This window comes from Eschrichtius robustus, chromosome 2 (assembly GCF_028021215.1).
Source record: "Eschrichtius robustus isolate mEscRob2 chromosome 2, mEscRob2.pri, whole genome shotgun sequence".
NCBI lineage: Eukaryota > Metazoa > Chordata > Mammalia > Artiodactyla > Eschrichtiidae > Eschrichtius > Eschrichtius robustus.
In genome coordinates this window covers 91,607,852-91,626,221 of record NC_090825.1, presented here as the reverse complement: position 1 = coordinate 91,626,221, position 18,370 = coordinate 91,607,852, and the positions used below count along the sequence as shown (strand labels likewise).

The following is an 18,370-nucleotide window of genomic DNA, read 5'->3' as shown; positions in this document are numbered from 1 at the left end:
GATAATAAATAACTAACAAAATGAATTATTTTCTTGTGTTTCAGAACATTGAGTGGTTCTCCATTGAGAAATTGCCCTGTCATAGAAATGATATGACCCCAAAATCCAAACTTGGTTTGGCACCAAACAAATTTTTTATGGCCATTCCTTTTATCAGGTATGTTCGTATTTCTTTAAATACAAAACTTCATAAATTCTGATGGTGAGTTTCTTTACATAGCCAAGTTTTAAAATTGAATTCTTAATGTTTCCATAGACCATTAAGGGACTGGCTTTCTCGAAGATTTGGCGATTCCTCAGATAGCGACAATGGATTTTCCTCGGCTGGTAGCACACCAGCTAAACCCACTGTGGAAAAATTGAGGTAAAGAAATATATGTGTAGGATTCTGACATTTTGATAGTTTTTAATGCAGTGACATTTTGCTTATAAAGTTTGCAGAGGTGTTGGCTTCCTTTTTGTAGGTACTATTTTGTTAACTGGTCTCACAAATAATTGAAATTTATTTTAAGGGTTTTTGATGAGAGCTTAGTTGAAGTTGGAAAGGAGCTTCAGGCATATTTTAAAATGGTATACATAAGAGCTTATCAACTTTTTAGATGGATAGATAGAATATGAGGAAAAGAAAAAAATCCTCTGTATGTGTATTTATACTGTTAGTTCCCTGTTCTCATATCTTTACTTTAGAAATAATTGAGTTTCTGAAGATGGTTGAATGGGGGAATATATTGAAGTTTGTTTTTGTGTAGAGGAGATGAGGGATGCTGGTGTATGTATAATTTGTTCAGAAAGATAGCACTGTGAAGACTTGGGCTTGCTTCTTTTCTTTTCCTAGCCTAGACTGTATATTATAAAGAGTGACTATTACATGGACATGAACTGCAAAGAGCATTTTCTTGGTTGGAATGTAATTGTATCCAAATCACAATTATAGAGTAGGCTGAGTAAGTAATTTTCTTAAATAAGTATATGTATTTGTAATCAGCTTGCTAGAACTTTGCCTTTGTTAGGTTCAGAGAGAGTTGCTTTTTATACTTTCTCTAATTTAGGTGTTCTGTTTTTATCCCAGAGCTTTAAAAAGTAAACAATAGGAGTAAACCACATCTGCAGTCAATATTTTTTAAACACATAGGGAATATTCCATTTTAGTTGAATTTTATGAGGATAGGAGATTAGACTAAATGCCTTGAAAGGTCATTTCTGCCTTTCAGAATCTATGATTATAATCACCAAATTATATACTACTAAACATAAGGGAAGCAATAAAAGAGAAAAAGAGTAAAGTAGACAGGAATGTAGTCAGGATTAAAAAAACCCAATCACTACTAAAAAGTCATGAAATAGTGACAGTGTTTGAAAAGAAATTGTGTCACTGTTCATATTTGGGAGAATCTGTCCACCATAGTGTGTGGATAAGATTCCCACATCTTTCAGTCAGTGTTAGGGTTTGTGGTCCTAGAGAATGGAATAAGGAGACAATAAAGCAACTTCTTTAACCAAATTTCAGGTTTCTTAGGCAGGGTGGTGTCTGTTTTTAGCATATAGAATAACATCTATTGATGTGTTGGAGGAAATATCTGAATTTTGTCTAAAGAAAGAGTAGAGAGTCTGCAATTTAATTACAGTTTTTAAATGGGAAAGGGGACAGATTCTGAAATATTCAAAAACAATCTTACTATAATATGGATCTTGGGATCAGTGACTCTGGACTGTATTACACATGTATGTGGTACTACAGAATACGATTTCTTATCTTTACTACAAACTACTGTTACAGTTGGTTTCTTTTGCATAAGTATTTGAGACTGGATCTTTATTTAATTTGCTTCTCCATCGTTTTTGAGCTCCTGAATTTTTTGCTGTACAATGTAGCTTAATTTTTCAAATCCTCTTCCAGCATGGCCGGGGTCCATAACTGACCTGTGCCAGATCAAATTCCATACTTAAGCATCCTAGTAAAGAATTGAGTTGTCTGTCCTGTTAAGAAGGAAGATCCACTGACATTTGTTTGTTTCGACTCGATTTATTTATTGAATTTATTACTAAATTTATTAAATTTATGAAAGAATTATTTTCTTCAGTTGTGTTTTTTTTTGCGGGGGTGGATCATGCATCACGGCTTGCGGGATCTTAGTTCCCCAACCAGGGATCGAACCCGTGCCCCCTGCACTGGAAGCGCAGAGTCCTAACCACTGGACCGCCAGGGAACTCCCCAGATTTTTAAAAGTACAGTCATTTATAGGGAGGAAGTGGTATCAATAAATTTAGGAAACTTTGGGATTAAAAATAACAGATTATTAATTCATTCAAGAAATATGGAATGCTAGGCACTCTTCTGGGTGCTGGGGGTAGAGTGATAGACAGAGTCAACAAGAATCCCCTGCCCTCATGGAACTTATACTCCAGTGGGCAGAGAAAGACAGTAAATAAAGTAAAATTTGTAGTCTGTAAGATAAACTAACAGGTGTTAGAAAAACTATAAGTGAAAATTTTCTGATCTGATTTTTATTTTTTAAATCTTGGTGTAGTCGAACCAAATTTCGCCACAGTCAGCAATTATTTCCTGAAGGTTCTCCTGGTGACCAGTGGGTAAAGCACAGGCAACCACTGCAACAAAAACCATATAATAATAATCATTCTGAAATGTCTGACCTTTTAAAAGCAAAGGTGAGTGATACACATTTAAAGATTTTCATAACTTTAGATCATTTGACTTTGAAATGTATCTGAGTTGAGGAATTACAGATTAACAGTTGTAGAGCTCTGAATTGTTAATCCAGGTCTCCTGTGTTTCTGACTTGTGATTTGAAGTAGGGATGAGACTCCTTAACCTTTACAGCTTTGGTATTAATCCAGTGTAGCAAGTAATATGAATTAACATCTGATTTTGGTAAATATGCTACCAGTGAAAGGTTCATTACTGTGTTGTATTCTGGTGTATGATTATATTACAGTTTATTTATCCATTCTACTCGTACATGTTTGTTCTTTCCACTTTGGGGCTTTTACAAACCATACTGCTATGAATATTTCTGTACATGTCTTTTGAGGAACATACACAGTTATTTTGGGTATATAGAATTGGGTAGAAATGTTGGAGCAGTGGATATGCCTATGTTCTTGAGTATATACTGCAAACAATATTCTCAAGTAATTTATATCCCCAGCAAAATATATGAGAGTTCCATTTGTTCCACATCCTTACTAATCCATGGTATTATCTGTCTTTATTACTTTAGCTATTTGGGTACCACTCTTTTTATGTTCATTCTTTTAAAAATATACTGGGTTCATCAAAATTAAAAACTTTTGTGCATCAGAGATCACTATCAAAAGAGAAGAGACAGCCCATGGAATGGGAGAATTTGCAAATCACATATCTAATGGATTAATATCCAGGATATATGGAGAACTCCTACAATTCAACTACAAATAAAACAACCCAATTAAAAAAATGGGTAGACACCTTGAATAGACATTTCTTTAAAGAATATATACAAATGGCCAATAAGCACATGAAAAGATGCTCACAATCATTAGTAGAATGCAAATCAAAACCACAGTGAGATACTATTAATACCCGCTAGGTATGAAGTAATAAAAATGTAATTAAAAAAATGGAGAATAATAAGTGTTGACAGGAATGTAGGGAAATTGGAACCCTTGTGCATTGCAGGTGGGAATGTAAAATGGTGCAGCTGCCATGGAAAACAGTTTGGATGGTTCGTCAAAACGTTAAACATAGAATTACCATATGACCCAGCAATTCCATTCCTAGGCTCATACTCAAAAGAATTGAAAGCAGGGACTTAAACAGGTAACTTATATCCCAGTGTTCACAGTAGCATTATTCATGATAGCCAAAAGGTGGAAACAACCCACGTGTCTGTCAGCAGATTAATGGATAAACAAAATAAACATACAATGGAATATTATTTGGCCTTAAAAAGGAATGAAAGGGACTTCCCTGGTGTTCCAGTGGTTAAGACTCCACGCTCCCAATGCAGGGGGCCCGGGTTGGATCCCTGGTCAGGGAACTGGATCCCTCATGCTGCAGCTAAGACCCGGCGCAGCCAAATGAATAAGTATTTTAAAAAAAAAAAAAAAAAAGGAATGAAATTATGATACGTACGTGCTACAACATGGATGAACCTTAAACACATGCTAAGTGAAATAAGCCATACACAAAAGGACAAATATTGTATGATTCCACTTACATGAGGTGCCTAGTGTAGACAAATTTATAGACAGAAATTAACTTGAGGTTACCAGGGCTGAGGGACAGGAGGGAATATGGAATTATTTAATAGGTACGAAGTTCTGTTTAGATGATGAAAAAGTTTTGGAGATGGATACTGGTGGTGGTTGCACAACATTGTGACTATACACTGCCACTGAGTTGTACATTTAAAAGTGGTTCAAGTGCTAAATTTTATGTATATGGTACCGCAATAAAAGGTAAATACCAAGAAGAATGGAATGAAATTGAATTAAAAGTGTGTGGTAACATGAGTCTCTGAAAGCTGTATTTCCCTACCTTTCTTTCTTTAAATTAGCTTGTTGTTTTCAAGCTATTTTAGGAACTGCTTAATTTTTTCTGTAGGTAGATAGACTGTACATAAATAAATGTATTTTTATACATTTTAAAATAATAATAAAATTATTCTATTCACTGTTTTAGCTAGTCCTCTTAAATAGCTGTCTTTTTAAGACCTCTAAGGCCAAATTAATGTTTAAAAACTGTGTTTTAAGTTAAATTTAGAGTTATTTTCTAAGAAAATTAACTCGTTAAAGCAGTATAATAGCAAGATGTAAACTACTGCATGTTTAAGTTTTAGGTCTAAATTTAGGGATAATGGCCCAAATTTTAAAAACCAGTTGTCTTTATTATTTTGTATAAAAAGAGATTATTAATTTAAGAAATCCCTATTTGTTTATTAATAACTTAAAGCAGATTTTAGGGTAACAGTGATCACATCTGCTGCCTGTTTCCAGCTTTAAGGACTGTAGTCAATGTGCCTCAGTGTTCCCTCACAGAGAGGTTTTCTTTGGCAGTCACATAAGGTTTTCAAAGTTGTTCCTCTCCTTGCTCCCATTCTTCTTTAACTCCTCATGCTTGTAAACACAGTCTGCAAGCAGAAATGGCATAAGGCAAGAGGTGTGGAAAGATTCCTAGGGACCATTATATTTTCTATTTCATATCTTTTGAGGACTCTTGCTTTGTGAAGCACTATCTTCTATAAGAAAATATATTGATAGTGGTTCTCCAGTGTTTAAGGAAGGTTTTTGGGGCGGGGGGCTTTGCTGAACTCTGATTCAACCAGCTAAATACATTCATAGGGGTATATTGTTTTATCCTATTACATTATGCTATATAGATTTATATTTTATTTCTTCTTATTGGAAAAACAGAGTCAAAGTATGAGGGGAAATGGCAGAAAACAGTATCAAGAGTCACCTAATCAAAAGAAAAGAACAAATGGGGTCCACAGCCAGCCAGGCAAGCAGCAGAACCCCTTGATGGTAAGAGTTAACAGCTCTCATGCTAAGAAGGCAGTTCACGCTTTTTAAGATGGGGCAAGGGCGGGGGCAAGGGCGTTGGCAAGGCACGTTGAATTGATATATTGACAGGATTTTTATGAACCTGCTGTGTGTGCACTATTCATCCACTAAAAAAATCTCTGCCTACTCTCAATTATAGGTTTATCACATTGATTCAAATGTGCATCTGATCTTTACTTTTTATGTGGGTATTTATTTATTTTTAATTAATTTTTATTGGAGTATAGTTGATTTACAATGTTGTGTTAGTTTCTGCTGTACAGCAAAGTGAATCAGTTATACATATACATATATCCACTCTTTTTTAGATTCTGTTCCCATATATAGGTCATTACAGAGTATTGAGTTCCCTGTGCTATACTGTAGGTTCTTGTTGGTTATCTATATGTGGGTATTTAGATATATTTTAATACTTTGGAAACAGTGTGTAGTCAACCCTGCTTTCTAGACAAGTCCTTAGTATTCTCTCTATATTTTTCTAAATAGAGTCTATTATTTTAATGAAGTTAAAAGTTTGGAATAACATCACAGTGTTTTTGTTTTTGTTTTTCTTCTTCAAGTTGATAGAATTTAGAAAACGAAAACAAAACAAAATACTCAACAGCCAGTGTCATATTCATTAGACTAGGCTGAAAGACAGATTACGTGTGAGCATTTTAAGGCATTTACTTCCATTCTTTTAGTCTGTGTTCCAGAAAGTAATTCATAAACTGATAAGTCTCCTTGCTTATCTTTTCTGTATGTCCCGGTATTTCTTTCCTTTTTTTTTTTTAAAGATGTATTTATTTTATTTTTATTATTTTTTTGAATTAATTAATTAATTTATTTTTGGCTGCGTTGGGTCTTCATTGCTGCACGCAGGCTTCCTCTAGTTGCAGCGAGCGGGGGCTTCTGTTCATTGTGGTGTGCGGGCTGCTCATTGCGGTGGTTTCTTTGCTGTGGAGCATGGGCTCTAGGTGCGCGGGCTTCAGTAGTTGTGGCTTGTGGCCTCAGTAGTTGTGGCGTACGGGCTTAGTCGCTCCGTGGCATGTGGGATCTTCCCGGACCAGGGATCGAACCTGTGTCCTCTGCATTGGCAGGCAGATTCTTACGCACTGCACCACCAGGGAAGTCCCAGTCCTGGTATTTCTATGTTGAATTTTCTTATTGTATCTTCACCTATTTTTCTTTCTTTAACAGTGGGTGATAATAGTAATTTCAAGTTTTTAACAAAAGTATTTTCCTTGAATTCCCTAGGTGCTGTTGATTTAACTTGGGGTGTATTGATTCCACTAGCAAGCACATGTTAAAGATCAGTTTACTGTTAGACTACTTGCCCTTTACTATTATTGTACTCCACTCTGGTAGAAATAGTGACAAGAACAAAGAAGAGTCTTAATAGATGGTCAGAAGGCTTTTAATCTAATTCAACATCTGTCCCTAACAAAAGCTGGACAGATTAAAATGATAGTACTATAAAAATGTTAATTCTCCTCAAATTAATACATAGATTTAATTCAATACCAATCAGAATCCTTGATTTTTTGGGGGGAACTTCACAAATGACTCATATTTGTCTAAAAGAACTTGAATAAATTTTTTGAAAGTTCTTAAAAGAAAGTTAATGATGGAGAACAAGTATATGAACAGCTTATAAGGGAAGAACTAAAAGTGACTGATAAACGTATAAATGTGTAATCAAAGAAAGTAAATTAAAACGGGATGCCACTTTTCCTCATTAGATTGGCAAAGATGAAAAGATAGCCACTTATATATTGTTGAGAATATTGAGAACACTTTAAAATTGCTAATTGGTACAGCCTCCTAGAGAGTAGTTTGGCTATATTGAAAGCCTGAAAAAGTTCTTACCTTGGTTCCCTAGAAGAGAAATTTAAAGAATATTCACTCCATTGCTCTTTTTTTTTTTATTTATTTATTTTTTGGCCGCATTGGGTCTTTGTTGCTGCGCTTTCTTTAGTTGCGGTGAGCGGGGGCTACTCTTTGTTGCAGTGTGCAGGCTTCTCACTGTGGTGGATTCTCTTTGTTTCAGAGCACGGGCTCTAGGCACACGGGCTCAGTAGTTGTGGCGCACGGGCTTAGTTGCTCCGCAGCATGTGGGATCTTCCCGGACCAGGGCTCGAACCCATGTCCCCTGCACTGGCAGGCGGATTCTTAACCACTGTGCTACCTGGGAAGCCCCCACTCCATTGCTCTTAATTATGAAAACATGGAAACAATCTAAATATCTAAGAAGATAATATTAAATGCAATATTGTAGATCTATGCCATAGACTACCATGTAGTCATTGAAAGTGATGGTGTAGATTTGTATTTATTGAAAAAGGAATATGTTCATAGTATATACATTTAAAAAGTGGGTTGTATCCTTTTTGACCCACCTCCTAGAGAAATGGAGATAAAAACAAAAATAAACAAATGGGACCTAATGAAACTTAAAAGCTTTTGCACAGCAAAGGAAAACATAAACAAGACAAAAAGACAACCCTCAGAATGGGAGAAAATATTTGCAAATGAAGCAACTGACAAAGGATTAATCTCCAAAATTTACAAACAGCTCATGCAGCTCAATATCAAAAAAACAAACAACCCAATCCAAAAAGGGGCAGAAGACCTAAATAGACATTTCTCCAAAGAAGATACACGGATTGCCAACAAACACGTGAAAGGATGCTCAACATCACTAATCATATGTATAGCTGATTCACTTTGTTATAAAGCCGAAACTAATTATACCATTGTAAAGCAATTATACTCTAATAAAGATGTTAAAAAAAAAAAAAAAAAAGATCCTGCAGGGCAAAGGCAAAAAACTACAATGAGGTATCACCTCACACTGGTCAGAATGGCCATCATCAAAAAATCTACAAACAATAAATGCTGGAGAGGGTGTGGAGAAAAGGGAACCCTCTTGCACTGTTGGTGGGAATGTAAATTGATACAGCCGCTATGGAGAACAGTATGGAGGTTTCTTAAAAAACTAAAAATAGAACTACCATATGACCCAGCAATCCCACTACTGGGCATAAACCCTGAGAAAACCATAATTCAAAAAGAGTCATGTACCACAATGTTCATTGCAGTTCTGTTTACAATAGCCAGGACATGGAAGCAACCTAAGTGTCCCTCAACAGATGAATGGATAAAGAAGATGTGGCACATATATACAATGGAATATTACTCAGCCATAAAAAGAAACTAAATTGAGTTATTTGTAATGAGGTGGGTGGACCTAGAGTCTGTCATACAGAGTGAAGTAAGTCAAAGAGAAAAACAAATACTGTATGCTAACACATATATATGGAATCTAAAAAAAAAAAAAAAAGTGGTTCTGAAGAACCTAGGGGCAGGACAGAAATAAAGATGCAGACGTAGAGAATGGACTTGAGGACATGGGGAGGGGGAAGGGTAAGCTGAGGTGAAGTGAGAGAGTGGCATGGACATATATACACTACCAAATGTAAAATAGATAGCTCATGGGAAGCAGCCGCATAGCACAGGGAGATCAGCTTGGTGCTTTATGACCACCTAGACGGGTGGGATAGGGAGGGTGGGAAGGAGACACAAGAGGGAGGAGATATGGGGATATATGTATATTATAGCTGATTCACTTTGTTATACAGCAGAAACTAACACACCATTGTAAAGCAATTATACTGCAATAAAGATGTTAAAAAAAATAAAAAGTGGGTTATAGAATACTATGTATAGAATAATTCTGTTTGTTACATAATTATATGAAAATACATTCACATGTATCTTCATAGAAAAAAAGCTGGAAAGATGTACTGGAATGTTAATAGTAATTATCTCTGGGTTGAGAAATTTAATGAATAATTTTCTTGTTTTCTGGTGTTTCCATATTGTATGTGTAATCAAGAACTAAAAACAGTTTTAGGCTTAAAAAAATAAATTAAAAATAAAATTAAAAATACCAGTGCAAGGTGGGCATGGTGATTATATGGTTTAATTCTCTTCCTGAGAAATTTGATAGTATATCTCCTTATTTATAATTGAAATAAGTGGAGATGGTATGTTGTGTGTTTGTGTTTTTTAATAGAAATGTGAAAAAAAACTTCATCCACGAAAACTTCAGGATACTTTTGAAACAGGCAAGTCATTTTCTTTTTAAAATTTCTGCTGGTTGGGATTCGGTTTGGTTTTGAAGTAACCTTGATTTTAGTGGTGCATGATGAACTGTGATAGATAAGCTGAAAGAGTTGCACATGGTCTATAGAGAGAGAGTTCATATATATGGTCAAGTTCTCTAAATATGAAACTGGCTAAAATAAATTTATTTAAATTATTTGCCCTTTCACTGTGCTATTTCTTTTGTGAATGTGAAGCCTTGGTGCTGTGCATGAATATTGTAAATAAATAAATAATTGCTTAAGGGTTAGACAGGGAGTAGACCCAAGTAATATAATGGTGAGGAGAAACCTCATTCTCACATATATGTAAGGGGAGTGCTAACTTCAGAAGGGAAACATTTCCCCCTTACTTGAGGTAATGATCAACTTGTTAAGATGGTACTAAGGATAGCTTTTATTAAAATGACATTTGGAACTTCTCCATCCTCAGTTATGAAGAGTAGGTGTGTGATCTGATTTGGAAGGTAACGTTGAGGAATGTAGAAAGCTCTTTGTAAATACTGATTTAGTAGATGTCATTTGGAATTTGCAATAGGCTATTTTTTTCTTCGGTGCTATTTTGAATGGTATGAAATTCCCTGTGCAGTAGGTAAGCATTTATTTACCATCTAGATTTAAGGCTTTCATATAGAAAACTCTTAAGAATTGAGAAGCATTATAATTATATTTTCTTGCATTACTGTTTATGATTTAAGCAAGATAGAAGCTGTTTTAAAAGAGATGCTTTGGGGACTTCCCTTGTGGTCCAGTGGTTAAGACTCCATGCTTACAATGCAGGGAACGTGGGTTCGATCCCTGGTTGGGGAATTAAGATCATACATGCCTGCGGCACGGCCAAAAAAAAACAAGAGAGAGAGAGATCCTTTAACCCTGTTTTGGAAAATTAAGTGTAAGAAGAAGTTGGAACTGTCATTAAGTTATGGGGGTAGAATTCCTCTTAGTTGGACTTTTCTGGCCACCTTAGGTGGTGTGGGCATGATAGGCTGATAGTTGAAGTAATGTAACTTCAGAAATCAATTATTTCAGAAAATCTTTAAAAAGCCATATGTTTAGGAACATTAAAGAAGGCACACTAATGTATATCCAACTTAGTTGGGCATGATTCAGATATATAAAATTTTGAGTTGTCTTGAGAAGGAAGTATAAAAGTGTTCTTATCCTGGGAAACCTCATATCAGACTTTATTTCGGCCTCAACCTTTTGGTGTCTATTCCAAACCTAGTTTCCTGGTCACGTCCCTGCTCTACTTTAAGGGGGGAAAAAAAAGCCCTGATAAGTTGGAGTTCTGTTGTACTATGATTTTGAAAATTTGGATTTTTCTTTAGGTTGACATATTCCCTGAAGATTTGATAACCTCCAGCTTTATTTTTCTAGAATTGGAATCTTTACAGATCTTACATTGTAATTGTAATCTTTATAATGTTTACATTTTGATCTCTGTCAAGAAGCTCCCCTTATGTTGGCACAAAATACAAATATAGGTGGTAAACAAAGGTATGCACATTTCTTAAATACTTAATTTACTTTTGGCTGTGTTGGGTCTTCGTTGCTGCACGCGGGCTTTCTCTAGTTGCAGCGAGCAGGGGCTACTCTTCATTGCAGTGCACGTGTTTCTCATTGCAGTGTCTTCTCTTGTTGTGGAGCACGAGCTCTAGGCGCACGGGCTTCAGTAGTTGTGGCACGTGGGCTCAGTAGTTGTGGCTCGCAGGCTCTAGAGCGCAGGCTCAGTAGTTGTGGCGCATGGGCTTAGTTGCTCCATGGCATGTGGGATCTTCCTGGACCAGGGCTCGAACCCGTATCCCCTGCTTTGGCAGGCGGATTCTTAACCACTGCACCACCAGGGAAGTCCCTAGGTATGCCCATTTTTGAAAGCAGGTGAATATTAAGGGTCTTAAAATAAAGGCTGAGATTAAGATATTGAATGTTTGTTTGGAATAAGCAATAATAGATTAGAAATACACTTGAGTACCAGTTTAGGGAAAGGAAGATATCTTGGTGGTTCTACTTAGGTTAGATTTAGAGTGTGGGGAGATGAATATATACTGCACGTGAATTCCTTTATAACAAAAGGTGAAGGGCAGGATTTGATTTCTTACTAAGTTACTGAGCTTATTTATTTTGTTTTTTAAGCAGATGCTGTATATGACTTACCTTGCTCCAGTGAAGACCAGTTGCTAGAACATGCCGAGGGCCAGTCTGTGGCATGTAATGGACGTTGCAAGTTCCCCTTTTCATCCAGAGCCTTTTTGAGTTTCAAGTTTGACCATAATGCTATAATGAAAATCTTGGACCTTTGATAGCAACAAATGTGTTGTGGAAGTCTCAAGATCAGAGACTTGTTGCATTTGAGTGGGTGTCTCTTTGAGCCTTACCTTTCTCAGGTGTTTTAAAGAAATGCAGGGAGGCAGTGATGTTTCTGAAGAGATGTTCTATGTGCAGAAGAGAGAGTAGAAAGAAACATGAGTTTGCACTGTAAATGCAGTTATAACTTTTTATACATACGTACCTTTTCAGTGTTTGGCTAATGAATTTAAGTTGATTTTTATGAGGGCATTTTTTTCTGTGTGATTATGGTTTTTATTTTGTATTCTGGTCAAGAAAATAGTGTTTGAGTCATCACTAATAGCTAAGTTAATGGGAATGCTCCATCAACCCATTACAGTGATTGTGTTGATAATACTAGTTTCCTTATATTGAAAATTTTAAAAGAAACTTAAAATACACAGTTATTAAATGAATACAAGAGCTGAAATGTCACAGAAGTCAAGATTGCAGGTCATCTGCTTTGGTGGCATTTTGTGCCTATCTCTGCTTCTAACCACTTAGGCTGTCTAATCCTCCTCTGCTAGGAGTTTTTTTAAGGTTTTATTTAGAGTCAGCATCTGCTATATAATGTTCATGTTCAAAATGAACTCTCAGCACTTCATTAAAGGACAAAGTCCTCAGCCTGGAGAGGGACTGAGTTGGTTGGGCGGGGAGTTGATGCTCTGATTTTGAATTGTGCTGTGTGCAGTCAGTGAACCTGGGAGACCGCGAAGAGAGGGTAGTGGGGAGAGAGCACGGGGGCTGGGACCCCGAAACTGCTTTGGTCACATCTGCACCATCCTGCTGCCAGCTCCTTAGTATCATATGATGATTTTGTTCTTGTGAAACTTTATTCTGTATTAAGTTGTGTAAATATGTATGGAATACTGACATTATTAGGTTTTACATTGCATCTCAGTGTTGATCTCTGGAAACTGATGTTATATTAGGTTCCAATTTGCAGTAGTAGCAGAGACTGACACACTTTTATTAGCATGAAGCCCCTAGATGATGGAGCCAAAGGGAAGGGTATGCAGTTTACCCAGGTACAGATAAAGCATTTCACTAGGGGAGGATCAGAACGCGGCAGTAACATGTGTAATTCACTCCTAGGAATGTATTTTGCTCCTTTAGGATTCTTAAATCCAAATAAGGATGGCAGTGCCCATTTAAAGAAGGATTTTAGCTATATAATTGAGGACAATCACCAGGGCTTTAAGGGGCTTTAGTGTTTGGGCTGCTTCTAACCTCATTGAAGGTGTTTCTTTCGGGGTTGGGGGGAGAGTGTGAGCATATGCGTGCGTGTGCTTCTGTCATGTGGGTTTTTAAAATCTTTTTTACATGTGGTATCCACAAAATATATCTCTGCTTGTAAATTTTATTGTAGAAATCTTTATTCTGTATAGATAGCCTATTTAATAGGGGTTCTATTTAACCCGGTGGGACTTTCAAAAGAAGTGCTATTGTAAGGAGTTCACTTGGTATTAATTTGCTTTAGCTTTTCAATGGCTTGATTTTAAAGGAGAAATTCTATTTATTAATACAAGTGTCACCCTCCTGGTGCTAAGCAGGATAATTCAGTTATAGCAGTGTGTTTAGAATTAGGTTATTCACAATCCTGCGTCTTTTAATGTGACAAATTTGTGAATCCTTCTGTGACCTTTTAAAAATGCATTATATGATTGCATTAGGAAGCTCTTAACTGTTTTTTCCAAAAATACAGCTGCTTTGCTTGGGTCTCCTTGAGCCATATTTTTAGTTGGTCCCAGCATTCCAGATTTCTGTTAAATTATGAACAGAAACAGTGAAAACTGTTTGCCTGGCAGGTAAATCATTTTCACTCATTTACTGCCATCTGGAAACTGTTTAATTTTTAGTGATTTTCTAGGGGTTTTCCCTTTTTAAGTGAGTGCTTTGGTCAGTCTTTCTGGTGCCTCGAGTTGGAATTTTCAGCTCTCGATACTAAAGCAGAAGAGATTAGTTACCAGAAGTATGGCCTCTAATGGTGTTGAGCCTTTTCAAGAACCAACAGATTATCTCTTTTTGATAATGGTAGTTTAACTATGGTTAAATATTATTGCTGTTGTGCTGCTTCATTTAATGCACTGTGGGTGGAACAAAATAAGGGTATTGTTGGAATGGAACTTTGGTAACTTGAGGCTTTCAGCTCTCTTGACAGTTTGAGATTTAAAAAAAATGTTAAAAGATGTGATTTAAAGTTTATGTGTGTGATGTGACTTAACTATGCAGAAAATGTGTAAGTTGGATGTACATGTTTTATGTACTTCTGCTATACTTATTCCCTCAAACCTGTGTATTAAGTTTCTCAGTGTGCAGGTTACCTTGAGAAAGGCCATGCTTAGCACAGAACTAGCTTTCTCGATTGAGAAATTTTAGCATGGTTTGAAGAAATCAAGTGATAAAGGAGAGTGCTGAATGTGCAGTACTTTACTTCTGTGTGCTGCGATTGAAGAAACGAGATGGGAAAAGTGTTGGGTTGGCTTCATTATGTTTTACGTCTTTGAGAGAACAGGTCTTTTGAATCCACTTTTTCAGTGTTCTTATGTTCCAGCCTTATATGTTCCAAGGTTCAGTGCACTGTGAATCTTTTATTTTTTAAAATTTCTTAGGTGCTTTTATGTGTAACTGTAATGATTTGTAAGACGTTCAGTGAATTGTTTTTGTACTTAACCATTGTAATCCAGAAGATAGGGGTATGGTTTACATGCTTTCACAAATTTTTGTTCAGAAATAGCAAATGAATGGTTTTAGGATTACCAACAGTGAGGCTCTCCTGAGACATGAGCATTTGGAGAAGTCCGAGAACCTAACAGAGCTCTTCTAGCATGGGTGAAATTTGAATGAAGATGTTTGAAAATTAAGTTGGATTTTCATGGTTACATATAAAGGTGAGTTTCCTGTGCTGTAAAGGAATGGTGGTCACTGCTTGCTGTTTTGAACTTGGATATCCTTATTTTTCTATTACATATCAATTAGTAAGTACAGATGATGAAGATGTATAGCAAAATTAATTTTATGCTATGAGATTAGGTTGGTATTTTGTCTTTTAAGTCTTTAGTAATTTGTATGTTAATATCAAAAAAAAAAAACCCTCAAATCTAAGTGAATAGCATCCTTCCACAGGATTAAATTTTTCTATAAAACTTAATACATTGTGGTAAAAGTTCAGGTCTGACTGCATGTGTGCATTAAAAAAATTAAAAACATTTCATTACGGATTCCCTCACCTTTTTTGTTTGTTTGCTTCCAACAGTTAACTTGAACAGTAAGGAGCAAAGTCAGTTAAAAAATTAGACTTTCTGCCGAGTTATTTTTCTTACTCTGATGACATCTCTTGGCTTTTTATCTTTATTTTTGTACCAGTGGACCTCCCTCTACCCACTCAGAGATTTTGTATTGATTGACATCTATTGTGTCTTTGTATTCCCTGAGGCAGTATTTTCTTCGCATATTAATGATAGTTAAAAGGTCAGATTCGTTAACATTTTTCTGATTGAAGAAAAATAAGTGTTACCTAGCAATTCTGACTTGAATATTTTCTAGCCTGGGGAAGGGGGCTCACGTGTCACTGTAACTTTAGATTAATGGTGAGCAGGACAAAGTCTTTTGTTCCGTCTGAAGGTATCAATGCCCTGTAAGTACCTGTCTCTAGGTAAACGGGTGTTAGTAAGTAACAGTTTTGTTAAACTTTATTCCTGATCATTTGGTAAAGCCTAGAGTTCCTTACTTTGTATTCTGTCCTTAGACTTTAAGATACATTTGTATAGTTGCCAAGAATTCTAAAAATGAGATGATGATGGGCTTTCTCAGCATCTTTTTCTTCTTAGAATTGAGTTGCTCTTGAAGTTTGTACTCCTCTGTCATAAAGATGGCAGATTGCAGATGGACAGTGTAGGCTCTGTCTCATGCTTTCAAAGTAGAGTTCTGGATTGCAGTTTCAAAAAATATGATAGGTTTATTATTATAGAATAAAAGTGCCCTGAAGGAAGAAGATAGCTATAGTTGCTGGGCAAAGAAAGCATGAAGAAGAAATTTTAGAAGATAAAATCGATTATTGAGTGCTGTATGATGCACGAGGCTAGAAATGTGGTCATTGCCTAGCCCAAGCAGAGTCTAATATATGTGGCCATTACCAAGCGTTTTCTGGCTCTGGGTATAATTTTTTCTAAGTATGGTTGCCAAGCAATCCAGTAAATCTAACGTAATTTTTCTCACTTTAATGATCAGTGTTCGGGAGTCTGGTCTTTCCTATGCTGATTAGAAGTACATGGCTTTCTTACCGGAATACAACCCAGAGTACACACAGCCATAATCAGCTGTGTGTCATAGTCACTTCACATGGTAGCCATACATTTGTCCTAAATAGTGATCCTTTCCATCTAGTTTCCTGTTGCAGACAGTATTTATTACTGAATTGGTGGTCTGTAGCTAGGGAACATGGTAAAGCTACCTCCCCTGCCTGGCAGTGGACTTGAAGGGTTGGCTTCCACCAGCTTTGTTGCTCAGACTTTAACATAAGGTACAGAGAAGTGTAAACAAAAAACTACGATAAAGTATGAAAGTTTTATCTTGAGAAAACATTCATAATTGACTCTTTAATCTGGGTTCCTTATGAAATCACCAGTAAAGAGATTCCATTTGTCTTGGGTCTTCTGTTAGCAGAGGGGATGGTCTAGCTATGGTAGCTTGAAAGCACAATCTAAGAGATTTTAACCTTAACAAGGTTGCATTAGCTGTGTAGTGCTGGTCAAGTGTGCTCTGGGAAAGGGATTGAAAGCAGAAGTCAACTGCCTATGTTTGTAACTTTGTTTCGCCTGGACCCTCCTGTTAGTAGCCTTTAATCCTTCAGTCCAGTGGAAGAATAAGGCCCTGAACATATACTTGCTGCTTTTTTGTTTGGGTGTTCTTTTGGTTATTGGCCTCTGTTTGGTGAGTGCTGTTTGAAGACCTGTTGTTTCTTAATCCCTTTTTAATCCCTTTTCTGGGGTGACTGATCAGGAAGCGGCCATTGAGTCTGTCCCATGCCACCTGTACCCTGCCCCTGCTCCCCCCCGCCCCCAGCGCCCACCCCGTGTCGGTTTTTTTCTTTCGGTAAAAGAATCTCTTTTTTTTTTTTTTTTTTGGTGATGCATCCCTATGGTGAATCTGCCCCTATGGGAATTTACAAGCAGTGATTGCATCTTAACTTTGACTCTTGGGCCATGAGCAGATAGGAGGGCTGTGGATGCCTGTGCTATTTTATTTTAGTCTCTCATGCAGGTAGCTGTCACATTGGTTTGGGAACAAAGGAAACTTCTGTGTAGTTCTAGGGCAAAATGGGCAGTATTCTGCTGGTCTTTGAGAGGTATTAGTTAACATTCTTAGGTTGTGGACTTTTTGAGGTAGGATGTAACATTTTAGTGTACTTACAATGAATTGAATATGAGTTTCTAAAACAACCTATAGCTGCAAACGATGGTGTGAAACATTTTTGGCACAAATCTTCATTGTCAGTCATTTCTTAAGCTTTAAGATATTAGCTAGATCTTTGTAAAATGATATCTTCGCTTACTATGCTTTTGTGATATTTAGGAATAGATTGTGGATGGCAGGAAATGGAAGCAAAGGTTCTCAACTGTGAATGAAATTGAGAAAGGTAGTAACTATTCCTCAGCAGTTTGGTTAGTTAGATGTGTTAATATTGAATACTTTTGGAACAAATGAGTAGCCGTACTCTTCATGTCTTAACACATACGATATGCACTGATAGAAAAGCACAAAAGACATATCTGCAGAGTTTCTTTGTGCATTTCACTACTGTCCTAGGGCACTGCCGTCTCTGGTGGTCATTTTAGGTTTGTGTTTGGATCTTGCACAAGTACCTTTTAATTTCAAATGTGAGAGCCCAAAGAACTGATTCTTTAATTTTACTTTTTTGCTAATTTCACTTCAAAGTTAGGACAGGAGACAGGTAACCTGACTTCCATTTTATAAATATTATAAACTGTTTTTCTTCAGTAACAAATAGGGAAGGAAAATAAAACCATGAACTATTTTGCATATACATATATTTGTGTATATATATATATACACACAATATACATATTTTTTCTAATTGTTTTTGAAGTTTGCTTATTAGCTTAATACTTTATAAAAAATTCGTCTTTGCTAAGTATTGATTCATACAACTCAGATTTTTAATTTTACCTGTTCAATGAAAATTTAAAAGTCTTATTTCAGAATAAAATGATTAATCAAATGGAATTATGGTTCATGTGTTAACTAAGTGACCATCAAAATAAGGGCATACAGTTTAGTTTGGATGGGAAAGGGAATAAGAACTGATTTCTTTATAT

The 18,370-nt window shown here is 36.3% G+C and overlaps 1 protein-coding gene across 3 annotated transcripts in view; it reads left to right on the top strand.

The window, feature by feature from the left end:
- DCP2 (decapping mRNA 2) overlaps window positions 1-18,059 on the top strand; it is a 50,713-nt gene extending 32,654 nt beyond the window's left edge. For 2 of the 3 annotated variants that reach the window (XM_068535721.1, XM_068535719.1), the window contains 6 exons: window positions 45-157; window positions 257-364; window positions 2,529-2,667; window positions 5,413-5,523; window positions 9,620-9,671; window positions 11,844-18,059. In XM_068535721.1, the coding sequence (XP_068391822.1) occupies window positions 93-157; window positions 257-364; window positions 2,529-2,667; window positions 5,413-5,523; window positions 9,620-9,671; window positions 11,844-12,007 (639 nt within the window). In that variant the 5' untranslated portion in view covers window positions 45-92 and the 3' untranslated portion in view covers window positions 12,008-18,059. Of the gene's footprint in view, window positions 1-44; window positions 158-256; window positions 365-2,528; window positions 2,668-5,412; window positions 5,524-8,657; window positions 8,773-9,619; window positions 9,672-11,843 lie in introns of those variants that run through there. The other variant, XM_068535720.1, reaches the window with a different exon arrangement.
- The last annotated feature ends 311 nt before the right edge of the window (window positions 18,060-18,370 follow it).